The sequence below is a fragment of the Borostomias antarcticus genome (genome assembly GCF_949987555.1).
Source record: "Borostomias antarcticus genome assembly, chromosome: 16".
NCBI lineage: Eukaryota > Metazoa > Chordata > Actinopteri > Stomiiformes > Stomiidae > Borostomias > Borostomias antarcticus.
The window spans coordinates 23,721,187-23,734,180 of record NC_140249.1 but is presented as its reverse complement, the minus strand read 5'-3'; the positions used below and the strand labels follow the sequence as shown (position 1 = coordinate 23,734,180).

Genomic DNA, 12,994 nt, shown 5'->3' with positions numbered 1-12,994 from the left:
GACTGAACACTTAAGCTGCTCTTCCAACGCATGAAATAGGCACAACTCAACTTGATTTTTGGGGGATTTCCATTGGGCAAAAGGCGAATACAGTAGAATTGTACATTTTTTCGTTTCACTTCCTTCAAGTTTCCGAGCGGAGGCGAGCCAAAGGGTGACGTGAAAACACTGCAGACTACTGATTGGTCAGGGAAATGGCGAAGGAAACCCAGCCACTTGTAGACAACTAGGGGGTTCCCGCACTTAGAAAAAGAATCTCGGCCTTTCATAAAACCCGTTTGGTCCTCTGAGATAATGTACGCTAAAGTTGAATCCAATCGACAAGCTAACAATTTTGCTAGTATTACCTATAGTATTAATAGTAGCCTACATCAGGATATTTGTCATAATGTTGCCCAAAGTAGACTGAAAGCTCGTCTTGATCCATTTGGGGTAAATGCATGGGGTTGGTTTGCCTGCAGATGACTATATCTGGGAGTTATTAGCTTTAAAACAATGGGATCAAAGCACGGAGGCAAATGCGCTTTGCTCAAGGTTGCACGAAAGACAGCCGGTCCCTCATCTGGGTCCACATCTAATAGTAAGGTGTGGCCAGGGAAGGCAGAGAGCGCAGTGCATTGTGGTAGTTGTAGGTTTCTTCCGTTTGAGCAAAAAAAAAAAAAAAAAATCCATTAACCTTTAGATTGCCAGCGGTGAAGTTCCTTTAATAAGAAGATTGATTTAGGAAAGCAGTTTTGTGTGATATTCTGTTTGGGAAATTCCCATGACTGCTGGCGCCTAGTAGGCTAGACGCCTAGCGGAGGGGAGAAGGGTTCCTGCCTCCTTCCCTCCGATAAATCAGTCTTAACTCTCCTTTTACTGCACAACTAATAACTACAGTAATAGTCTAGGTCTAAAACGAGTGACTGGCCTGTCCTGTATAAATCACAAGGCATGAGTGGTCTGAGCCCACCAGCGCATCTCGACAGTGGAGCAAAATAAACAAACAACTGCTCGACTTGAAGAATCTGTCGACTTAAGGGTCTCTGATGATTCGACTCGTTGACTCAGGGGCAGCCCTAGACCAATCAGTGAAATGATGGTCTCCATGTTTTAGGTTAACAGTAGACAGACCACAAACAGGGTTAAATGTCCAAAATAGCACACCATTATGTTATTATACCATTATTATTATGTTCAAACGAGCAAAAACAGGATCATGTTTTAAGCTGAAATAGATGCTGAATGGATGGAATAGAGAACTGTGAATAGAACCACCTGACCACCAGGGATCTCACCCCAGGATCGACTGCACTGTAGGATGGGTTAGGGCTGCTCCATTAATCGGATTTTAATCTAGATTAAGATTTGGGCTGTCAACGATCATTAAAACAAAATAATCGCCATATAAAAAGGATTTTGCACAAATCAAGCACACCTTTTATTTATTTATCAAGGTCAAGGTTCACTATTCGTCTCCCATGGGAGAAATGTAATCTAATCCAAAGAACATTGTTAAAAAGAAAAGCCACTGTCAACATTTAATAAATTAATTATCAAAGTCAATGTATAATTTGATTTGTTAAGAATTTTTATATTTCTGATAAAAAAAAAAAAAAAAGATGAATAATCGTGTTAAATAATCGTGATCTCAATATCAATCAAAATAATCGTGATTATGATTTTTGCCATAATGGAGCAGCCCTAGGATGGGTGTCCTGTCAGGCTGGGAGGACGCACATCCTTATGAGCCTCCAGATGGTGGATGAGGGGTACTGGATAAGGATAAGGCCCCTATAGCTCCTTCCTGTGGAGGGTGATGATACAGACAATGAATGAATGACAGCAGTGTGATTTTTCACTACCCAGGAGCAAAGTCTACCGTCTCGTATCAAGACAATGATTGTCCAAATATGAATGAGACGAGTGCGAAGAGGAGAAAAACAAACTTGAAAAACATGAACTTTGCCGAACTATGGAAAATCACTGGGATGTTGTGCAGTCACAGAATTAGCAAGATGCCATCTGAAGATCCCAGTTGTAAACAAGCAGGAAATGGCTAATCTGGTTAAAACAAGATTAAAAACTGTCCATTAGGAGATGGGCAGAGAAAGGCTTGTGTTTCTTAGATGACTTAGATGTGTTAAGACACAGGCGTGCGATAAGATCACATGAATTAGATACTTTATTTATTTGAAATTGTTGTAAAATGCTGTAGCTCATAGCTCTGGGCATTTATACTCAATAGATCGGCTCACTGACAAGCGTTGTGTGTCCATGGCAGCGTCAAAGCTGCACGGAGGTGTGAGCGAGTCTACCGAGGTGCGCATGCAGGGGTGAACATTAACCTTTTGGCTCACGGTGAGTCACCTGCCAAGGGGACTGTAGATTAAAAAAATCTACCGGCCAAGTATTTTTTTTTTTCAGAGCCTTCCGAAATCTAGTCGCCAGTTGGAAATTTGACCTGCATTTGGCCGGTGGCAGGTGTTCATTTTCAGCCCTGTGCGCATGTGTCTATATGGTAGACGTTTACCTCAGTTTTTACCAGAGCAGTTATGTCGATGTTTGATGATATATATTTACTAATGCTGTAGGAAGAACAGGTAGTGCTCAACCTTGTTTTATTGGGAGGAAGGTATAAAAGAAGTAGTCAGTCCGACCATTAACATAGAATAGAATAGTGTAATAAAGGTTTCTTTCGCCATTATGTAATAAGTACAGGTACATTGGAATTCTTGTTATCGCTTGTCCTTACAATATCTTATCAGTCCTGGTACACAGCTAGACATTATAATGTTCCTAATCTGGCAGTTTACTCTCCATAGTCTAGCAGTCTATCAAACAGCAGACGAGATGAGAAGGGGGATTTTAACCTCATCCACAACATGACAGAACAACAGCTAAGTATTTATGTAACTTTTATTCCTGTATGTTATTTTTCCTGCATTTTGTTTTAAACGTCCTTTTTTGCATTTCGTTTTATATGACCTTTTATGTGTTGCACTTTGTCTTGATGCTTTTTAACGTCTCATGTAAAGCACTTTGAATTGCCTTGTTGCTGAAATGTGCGATATAAATAAACTTGCCTTGCCTATTTAAGAGACACAACATTGAAGTATTTCCGAATGTCAATGAATCATTTTGTCGTTGCGTATCCCCAGGCCAGACAACCAATCAAAGCTGTGACACACATAATGACACGGTGTGAGCTGCTAGAAATGTCAGGAGGTATGAGGTGAGCCAAGTGTCTCACAGTTTGAGAGGTGCTAAATTACGTCCATACACAAAAAAATCTGTCTCACAAAGTATAGTCTAAATTAACCCTTAAGTCAGTTATCCTTTCGTGACGCCCCCATTCAAAACCCAAACATATCCCAGGACAGGGCAAATATATCCCAGGACAGGGCAAATATATCCCAGGACAGGGAAAATATATCCCAGGACAGGGCAAATATATCCCAGGACAGGGCAAAGAGAAAGATGGATGATTATGTAAGGAGTCTCCAACCCCCACATTGCGCAAGACTCAAGGTGGGTTGGGGGGGTTAGGGTTTATATGACCAACGTCGAATTTTGGGCATCAAAAAGCTTTTCTGCATTCTGGTGAATTTTCTATACACCAATGTGTGTTGGATTAGCTTGTCTGCCTAACTTTATTAGCCTACATTATCCGATTGTGTTTATTTATTTTTAAATAATAAACAGCCTAGAACATTCTTGAGGGCACATCAAGGCACTGGGACTATAAAGTAGGTTGTCGGGCCAAACATGTGCAGTTTGAGTCATGGGAGGAAAACTTTTGTTTTCACTGCTACCGCGAACAACACAGCACGCGGGTGTATACTGTAATTAGTGAATCATCTGAATGGAAAACAGGTTGCATCAGAACAATTATGTGCACTCGCACAAATGCTCCCAATTATATTTCAAGGTCTCACAGATTAAAATTTTACGACATAAATCACTGGAAAATAAAATAATTAGTCATACTACACAAAATGTGTACAGGTTGGCAGGTCTTAGTGGGGGGTTTTGTCGAGCTGGAGGAAATTTGACGTGGGGGCAGTCGCCTCGTAATTCTCTATGCAGCAAAAACAATGTGAATAGTGATCAGGAGGATAGTGAATAGTGATCAGGAGGAGAGTGAATAGTGACCAGGAGGAGGAGAGTGAATAGTGATCAGGAGGAGAGTGAATAGTGATCAGGAGGAGGAGAGTGAATAGTGATCAGGAGGAGAGTGAATAGTGATCAGGAGGATAGTGAATAGTGATCAGGAGGAGAGTGAATAGTGATCAGGAGGATAGTGAATAGTGATCAGGAGGAGAGTGAATAGTGATCAGGAGGAGAGTGAATAGTGATCAGGAGGATAGTGAATAGTGATCAGGAGGATAGTGAATAGTGATCAGGAGGATAGTGAATAGTGATCAGGAGGAGTGAATAGTGATCAGGAGGATAGTGAATAGTGATCAGGAGGATAGTGAATAGTGATCAGGAGGATAGTGAATAGTGATCAGGAGGAGAGTGAATAGTGATCAGGAGGGTAGTGAATAGTGATCAGGAGGATAGTGAATAGTGATCAGGAGGATAGTGAATAGTGATCAGGAGGAGGAGAATGAATAGTGATCAGGAGGAGAGTGAATAGTGATCAGGAGGAGAGTGAATAGTGATCAGGAGGATAGTGAATAGTGATCAGGAGGATAGTGAATAGTGATCAGGAGGATAGTGAATAGTGATCAGGAGGAGAGTGAATAGTGATCAGGAGGGTAGTGAATAGTGATCAGGAGGATAGTGAATAGTGATCAGGAGGAGAGTGAATAGTGATCAGGAGGAGAGTGGATAGTGATCAGGAGGATAGTGAATAGTGATCAGGAGGATAGTGAATAGTGATCAGGAGGATAGTGAATAGTGATCAGGAGGATAGTGAATAGTGATCAGGAGGATAGTGAATAGTGATCAGGAGGATAGTGAATAGTGATCAGGAGGATAGTGAATAGTGATCAGGAGGATAGTGAATAGTGATCAGGAGGAGAGTGAATAGTGATCAGGAGGAGAGTGGATAGTGATCAGGAGGATAGTGAATAGTGATCAGGAGGATAGTGAATAGTGATCAGGAGGAGAGTGAATAGTGATCAGGAGGAGAGTGGATAGTGATCAGGAGGATAGTGAATAGTGATCAGGAGGAGGAGAGTGAATAGTGATCAGGAGGAGAGTGAATAGTGATCAGGAGGATAGTGAATAGTGATCAGGAGGATAGTGAATAGTGATCAGGAGGAGAGTGAATAGTGATCAGGAGGAGAGTGAATAGTGATCAGGAGGAGAGTGAATAGTGATCAGGAGGATAGTGAATAGTGATCAGGAGGATAGTGAATAGTGATCTTACAGGATAGTGAATAGTGATCAGGAGGAGAGTGAATAGTGATCAGGAGGAGAGTGAATAGTGATCAGGAGGATAGTGAATAGTGATCAGGAGGAGGAGAATGAATAGTGATCAGGAGGATAATGAATAGTGATCAGGAGGAGAGTGAATAGTGATCAGGAGGAGAGTGAATAGTGATCAGGAGGATAGTGAATAGTGATCAGGAGGATAGTGAATAGTGATCAGGAGGATAGTGAATAGTGATCAGGAGGAGAGTGAATAGTGATCAGGAGGATAGTGAATAGTGATCAGGAGGATAGTGAATAGTGATCAGGAGGAGAGTGAATAGTGATCAGGAGGATAGTGAATAGTGATCAGGAGGATAGTGAATAGTGATCAGGAGGATAGTGAATAGTGATCAGGAGGATAGTGAATAGTGATCCTACAGGAGGATAGTGAATAGTGATCAGGAGGATAGTGAATAGTGATCCTACAGGAGGATAGTGAATAGTGATCAGGAGGATAGTGAATAGTGATCAGGAGGAGGAGAGTGAATAGTGATCAGGAGGAGAGTGAATAGTGATCAGGATAGTGAATAGTGATCAGGAGGATAGTGAATAGTGATCAGGAGGATAGTGAATAGTGATCCTACAGGAGGAGAGTGAATAATATGGGCTGCCACTGAGGCAACAGCCGCCTGGCTGGCAGTCTGAAAGATGCCTGAGAGTCCTCCTCCTCCTGGAGCTACGCCAAAGCAGGGAGAGAGAAGATGGGAGTGTGTGTGTGTGAGGAGGAGGGGGGGGGGGGGAGGGAGGATGGTGGAGAGAGAAGACGAGGGAGGAGGAGGGAGAGCGTTGACATGCTTCACTGAGGCCGAGTGAACAAGAGGGGAGGCTCCGAAATTTATTCCACTCATGTTTCTCCCCTTCCTATGCGGTGACCTACTTATTGTTCAAACATGCCTGCAACATGAGACACAAAACGAACGAGCCCAGGGTTTGTGGGAGGGTGGGGAGCCCAGGGTGAGTGGGAGGGTGGGGAGCCCAGGGTGAGTGGGAGGGTGGAGAGCCCAGGGTTTGTGGGTGGGTGGAGAGCCCAGGGTTTGTGGGAGGGTGGGGAGCCCAGGGTGAGTGGGAGGGTGGAGAGCCCAGGGTTTGTGGGAGGGTGGAGAGCCCAGGGTGAGTGGGAGGGTGGAGAGCCCAGGGTTTGTGGGAGGGTGGAGAGCCCAGGGTTTGTGGGAGGGTGGAGAGCCCTGGGTTTGTGGGAGGGTGGAGAGCCCAGGGTTTGTGGGAGGGTGGAGAGCCCAGGGTTTGTGGGAGGGTGGAGAGCGCTGGGTTTGTGGGAGGGTGGAGAGCGCTGGGTTTGTGGGAGGGTGGAGAGGGCTGGGTTTGTGGGAGGGTGGAGAGCCCAGGGTTTGTGGGAGGGTGGAGAGCCCAGGGTTTGTGGGAGGGTGGAGAGCCCTGGGTTTGTGGGAGGGTGGAGAGCCCAGGGTTTGTGGGAGGGTGGGGAGCCCAGGGTTTGTGGGAGGGTGGAGAGCCCAGGGTTTGTGGGAGGGTGGAGAGCCCTGGGTTTGTGGGAGGGTGGAGAGGGGTAGATGAAGGTTTTACTTGACTACTGTAGCCAGATGGTCCCAGCTGTCTGGACCGAACGTGTCAGGGCCTGGCCGTGAAAACGTGGCGAGATTAAACGGCTTTTAGAGGAAACAAATGCGATGCAGTGTTCAAGCTCTGCTGCTGGTCCTTAAACGCTCCCAGCTGGGGCTCCCATCCCTGCAGGTGACTAGGGCTGGGTATCAAGTCCAATTTCAAGAATCGATTCGATTCCAATTCACAAGGTTCAGAATCGATTATCACGATTCGATTCAATATCGACTCGGTTAGTGTTACTAAAACTTTTTTTTTTGCTGTAACCTTAATTACATGGCCGCCAAGTTATGCAACACATCAATACTCGATCCCAAAATCTTTTATTTAATGAATAAATGAAGGAATGAATAGTTCATTAATTAATTAAATGATTCATTCATTTTTGGAAATCAGTATCGATACCCAGCCCTAGTATTGATGTGTTGCATAACTTGGCAGTCATGTTATTAAGGTTACAGCTAAAAAAAAAAACAGGTTTTAGTAACACTAACCGAATCGATATCGAATCGAGATAATCGATTCTGAACCTTGTGAATCGGAATCGAATCTTGAAATTGGAATCAATACCCAGCCCTAATGCCAGCCTTGGGTGTTCAGAAAGAGGCCGTCTCATCCGTCACACCTACACCAAAAGCACAGCACGTTCCATACAAGACCACATAGAGTTACTAAAGAAACAAACTTGGGTACAAACAGCCCTGCTCAGATTCCAACAACACAATCTGAGCCAGGTCAGATGAACTTCTACAGCTTCTTTGTGGCACGAATATGCAACAATAAAACGGTGAGATGAGCGATGTAGCTGGCACCATGCCATGCCAATGCAGGGCTGTGTTATAATACTGACATAACCAAGGTATCATACTGACATAACCCAGGTCTCATATTCCCTCCCTCAGGACCAGGGGGACATGTGGCTTCGCTGGGGTGAGGAGGCAGCAGGTGCCACACTCCTTAGAATCTCTAGCCATGTTTCAATGTTTCATGTTTCACATTTTATGCGAATTACGTTATATCGAATTAAAAATGCCTTATGGAAACAGTAAAATTTGATTAAAAGTCATGAAAATCAACAAAAGGTTTGTACTGTTGATCTCGTCAGATTTTCTCTTATTCGATAAAAGGCTTTTGTGATAAATGCTTTATCCGATTTAAAGCTCTTAGATGGAAACGCACGTTCGCTGGCTTCATTCGCATTCATATTTTTAGCGATCCTCACATAATTCGATTGACGAGAGGATGGAAACATGGCTTCTGTCTCATTCTTAACTAGATTGTTCTACATTATTCTATGGAAAGCAGTAGTGAAAGTTGAATCAGAATTAGTTTTATTGCCGTTGTAGTTTTTCAACAAACTAGGAATTTGTTTTCGAGCATGGCGCATAACATGGAGACAACCCTAACCCTATTTCGAAAAATGAATGAATGAATGAATCATTGGATGAATTAATGAACTATTCATTCCTTCATTTATTCATTAAATAAAAGATTCATGAATCGATTCTGAATCTTTTTTTTCTTAACCCAGCCCTAGCCCCTGAGGACTTGGCCTACGTGGGGGGGGGGGTGGGGTGTGGGGGGGGGCTACACATGCGGTCCAGTCATGTCCTCAGAGTGAGCAGTGTGATCATGGGACAGCTTTAATGAGCACGTGAGAGGGGATTTCAGCTGCTTAGAGTGGACTTGGCCGTGGTCTGCTGAGGCAAATGTCTAAGCTGACCGGTGAGAGATGAACTGAGACGCATTCCTCCCTGCAAATGTACGTTAGCCAACAGACTGGGAGCCAAGGGGAACCGAAGAGTCAGGTTACACACACACACACACACACACACACACACGCACACGCACGCACACGCACACACACACGCACACACGCACACACGCACACACGCACACACGCACACACACACACACACCCTAGTACAGATGAACAGAGATATGGGGGATTAAATCTGAAGAGAGGTAGGAGGAAATGTGATTTTCCACCAATCGCTGCCCTTGTGCAATAGGCTACTCCATTTAATTGTAAGTCACTTTGGGAAAAAAAAGTGCATGTTAAATGAGTAAAATGTAAAGGGGATAGGAGAGAGAGGAGGATGGAGAAGGGGGGGGGTGAAAGATAAGAAGTAATTGGGGGTGGGGGGGTAGAGAGACAGGCCTTGGCCTGCTGCACTTCACACAGGAGATTAGAAATTCCTCAGTCAGGAATCTGACCTACTTTACATTCACACACGCAGTCAGAGCAGCCACGCACTGAGCATGTGCGGGAAAACTCTGGTGGAGGGGGGGGAGGGGCATGTTAGCCTGTAATCTCAACACTGACCACAGTGAGTGTTAAAGAGAAACAGTGAGAGGGAGGGAGGTGGGGGGGTGCTAGTTATGACAGGTTCAAAGTGTGTCAGTATGCATACATACATGCATGCAGTGAATGAGGTCACACCCTGCTGTGGACCTTTCTGCGGGTTCTTTTGACCGGGAGCAGGACTGAGCCTGGGTCTCAGCTCGCTGACCCGAGCGTCCAGAACCACTCTGAGCCGAAGCAGAACCTTCCATTTCACACAGGCCAAAGATAAACACACACACACACACCTCCAGAGATTATATAGGCGGTAGGGTCAAAAATCAACTCCCATATCACCAATTGCCTCAAAAGTGTTACTCATTGATCATACTTGTTTATTAAAGGTTCAGTGGTAATAGATAGCTGCACTCATGCTATAGGCAGGATGTAACACAGCTGTATGACTGGATTCATAACGACTGACTCATACAGAACCACAGGGTGAGAAAGGGCAACGCATCACAAAGACATCCAACCTGCGGAAGCAGGGCCCGGCCACCACTCTTCCTCGGACCAGAAACAGTCCAAACAATTAAAAGGGAAACGCTGGCCCTGTCTCTTCAAGGGGAAATGACAACAGCTGTGACTCAGGGGACAATCACGGAGGAAACTTTGGCTAAAGGCCATCGGGCCAAAGTCTACCAGCAATATACAGCAGTCTCTGATGCGATGGACCCACGGAATAGGACTGGTTTCAAAAGAGAATTAATTGTTAAAAGACTCATTCTGAAACTGTGGCTCAGAGATAAGCAATGTGAGGAATGGAACAGAAAGCACAGAGATAAAGATAGTCACACAGCAACCACACATACCATGATCTCAAAACTAACACTGGGACAGCTCAGCTGTGAATGACACGCCCTGATGAGTTTCAAAGGTGACACACCCACAGCTGCACTGTCCAAACGTTCACAAAATCTGCCTGCGTCACAAAACTCACGACGGTGGGACAGTCACACACGTCCGGGGCAGGGCATGATAGCAGGGTGCACATGTCACCGTGCCACTGGCACAAATACCCTGATATACTATCACGTTGTTCAGGCCTCGATCCAGTGGCTTCTCTAGGGTCAATCTGAGCTCCAACTAATGTCAGTGTAACATTGTCTGTTTCAATGAACAGTTGCCTATCCAATCAAATTTGAACACCGAGTTGTTCAGAACGTCAAATCTTTCAGCTGGGACACGTGAGGTCACATGGGAGCCCTGTGGGAGAGAGACTGACCCTGCGTTCCGAATTGCATACTACCCTACTATATAGTATGCCAAAACAGGATGTAGTACGTCCCAATACATAGTATGCCACATGCAGTATGGCAAAAATACCAGGATGTCCTACTACATCCGGTGGTATTTTGCAGTATGCAAGCCTGCAGGCTTTTCTGGCTATTCTGACCCACAATCCTGTGCGCAAGGGAAATGTGCGTCACATGTGCGAGTCGTGACAGCTGTAGACGAATGTCGCGTTATGGACAGTGACGGATGTGGGTACATTTCAAGGCGCAATGTTATGACAAGGTAGTATTTCCCAATTGGATGCTGTAGTAGGTACTGGTACAGTAGTAAGAAGTAGAAGTATGCGATTCGGAACGCAGCCCTGCTCATGTCCTGTCTGTGGGAGAGAGACCTGCTCATATCCTGTCTGTGGGAGAGAGACCTGCTCATATCCTGTCTGTGGGAGAGAGACCTGCTCATATCCTGTCTGTGGGAGAGAGACCTGCTCATATCCTGTCTGTGGGAGAGAGACCTGCTCATATCCTGTCTGTGGGAGAGAGACCTGCTCATATCCTGTCTGTGGGAGAGAGACCTGCTCATATCCTGTCTGTGGGAGAGAGACCTGCTCATGTCCTGTCTGTGGGAAAGAGACCTACTCATATCCTGTCTGTGGGAGAGAGACCTGCTCATATCCTGTCTGTGGGAGAGAGACCTACTCATATCCTGTCTGTGGGAGAGAGACCTGCTCATGTCCTGTCTGTGGGAGAGAGACCTACTCATATCCTGTCTGTGGGAGAGAGACCTGCTCATATCCTGTCTGTGGGAGAGACTCTGCCCATGTCCCTTCCTAATCTGGACTGATATGAAATATCAAGATAGGCGGAAAGCTACTGTATGGCTCTAGCTTTGATCTGTGCAATTCATTCAGCTCAGTGCAGATTTAGCAAAGGTCAGTTCACATGTGGGATTAAGATTAAGAAGACGGGGGACGGGTGGGTCTCATACATACCTGCAGCTCGCACCACGCCACCTCCACCGTCGTCTCCGTGTCCAGGCCCTTGTAAACCGTCTTAAAGGACCCACGTCCAATCTCGATGTCGAACTTCAGGAAGCGCCCGTCCGGCGACGTTCCCACCGCTTTGGTCTCCGCCTCCTCAATGTCGTCCTGCACCTTCTTCTCTGCCTCCCTCTGCTCCGCCTCTGCACGGGCCTTGGCGGAGTCCTTGTCTTCCTCCTCTCCTTCCTCTTCCTCAGGCTTCACCTCCACCACCCCGCCCCGCGGCCCTGCTTTCTGGCCGGGCGGTTGGGAGGCTTGGGTGGGCGCCGACTGGACCGCCACCACCTCCCCGTCACAGATGTCTGCCGGTTTCACCGCAGCTTCCTGCTCTACAGACACCACATCCACCTTCACCCCTCCTCCACCTCGCTCACTAGACTCAACGCTCGCAGGCAACGCGGCGTCACCCCGTGTCACCGCAGCCGGGGGCCTCTGGGGGGCGACCTCCTGTAGGTGGATGGCCGCGGGCGCCAGGACGGGTATCTTGCTGGGTAAGGGGAGGTCGAGGGCCGTGGCGTTGGAGTCGCTGATGACGCTGCGGCGCAGGAAGCGGTGTTCGGGGTTGCACCGGTCGCGCTCCATGGTGTGGTGGCGCCGTCGCACCTCTGTCGCCAGCCGTTCGCCCACCATCGAGTCTGAACCGGACCCGGTACCGTTTCCACTCTTCGGAGGGGGAGCCAGGAACTTCACCATCTTGTCGTTGGGCTTTTCCGTCATCCCACTACCCACAGCAAGAGGGAGCGGGTACAATTTAACTAAGAACCGGAAAAGTTAAAGCAAAAAACTCACACCTCCTCCATACAGTAAGAAAAAGAGATTTAGGCGATTTATTTGGAGAAGATAGCTCCCTGGTTGGTACTCCTCCGCTTGCTTATCGCTCAGAGACAGTTATGTATAGAGGGCTCAGAGTCCGGGGGTAGGATGGGTGGCGTTCTCTTGTAGATGGAAAAAAATAGAACACCGTCACAGAATAGCGAGCGCTGATGCTGACACACGAGTCCCTTCAAAACCACACCATCCATCCTGCTGCACCCAGGGAACAGCTGCTACCGAGCATGTGGAATCGCTGGGGAGGAGAAGGAGAACCGGCTCTGGGCACCACGCTTCACTCTGGAGGAACCACAGAACTCCCCCTCCGCACCCTCAACTCCGGTCCTGGAGGCAATCACAGCAAACCCACTCCCCCACAGCTCAGATCCTGTCTCACTGTAAGGGGGAAGAGTAAAGGAGAGATTAGTGAAAAAGAGAGCAACCAACTCACTTTACTACAGACAGAAGGAGAAAGTACAGTGGTACTTATCAGTACAGCCCTGTAAAATGTGTTGGTTGAAAAGTGGAGTAGTATTATTTCTGAGTTTACAGTACACAACTTTGGATTCACGATGCCCTGCTATTAAGTA

At 46.5% G+C, this 12,994-nt stretch overlaps 1 protein-coding gene across 3 annotated transcripts in view; it reads right to left on the bottom strand.

Annotated features, from left to right (window-relative positions):
• Nucleotides 1–12,773, bottom strand: part of LOC311319381 (serine/threonine-protein kinase WNK1-like) — a 40,531-nt gene extending 27,758 nt beyond the window's left edge. For all 3 annotated transcript variants that reach the window (XM_084450923.1, XM_084450925.1, XM_084450924.1), the window contains exon 1: nt 11,547–12,773. In XM_084450923.1, coding sequence (XP_084307049.1) covers nt 11,547–12,311 — 765 coding nt within the window. In that variant the 5' untranslated portion in view covers nt 12,312–12,773. The remainder of the gene's footprint in view (nt 1–11,546) is intronic.
• Between the last annotated feature and the right edge of the window lie 221 nt (nt 12,774–12,994).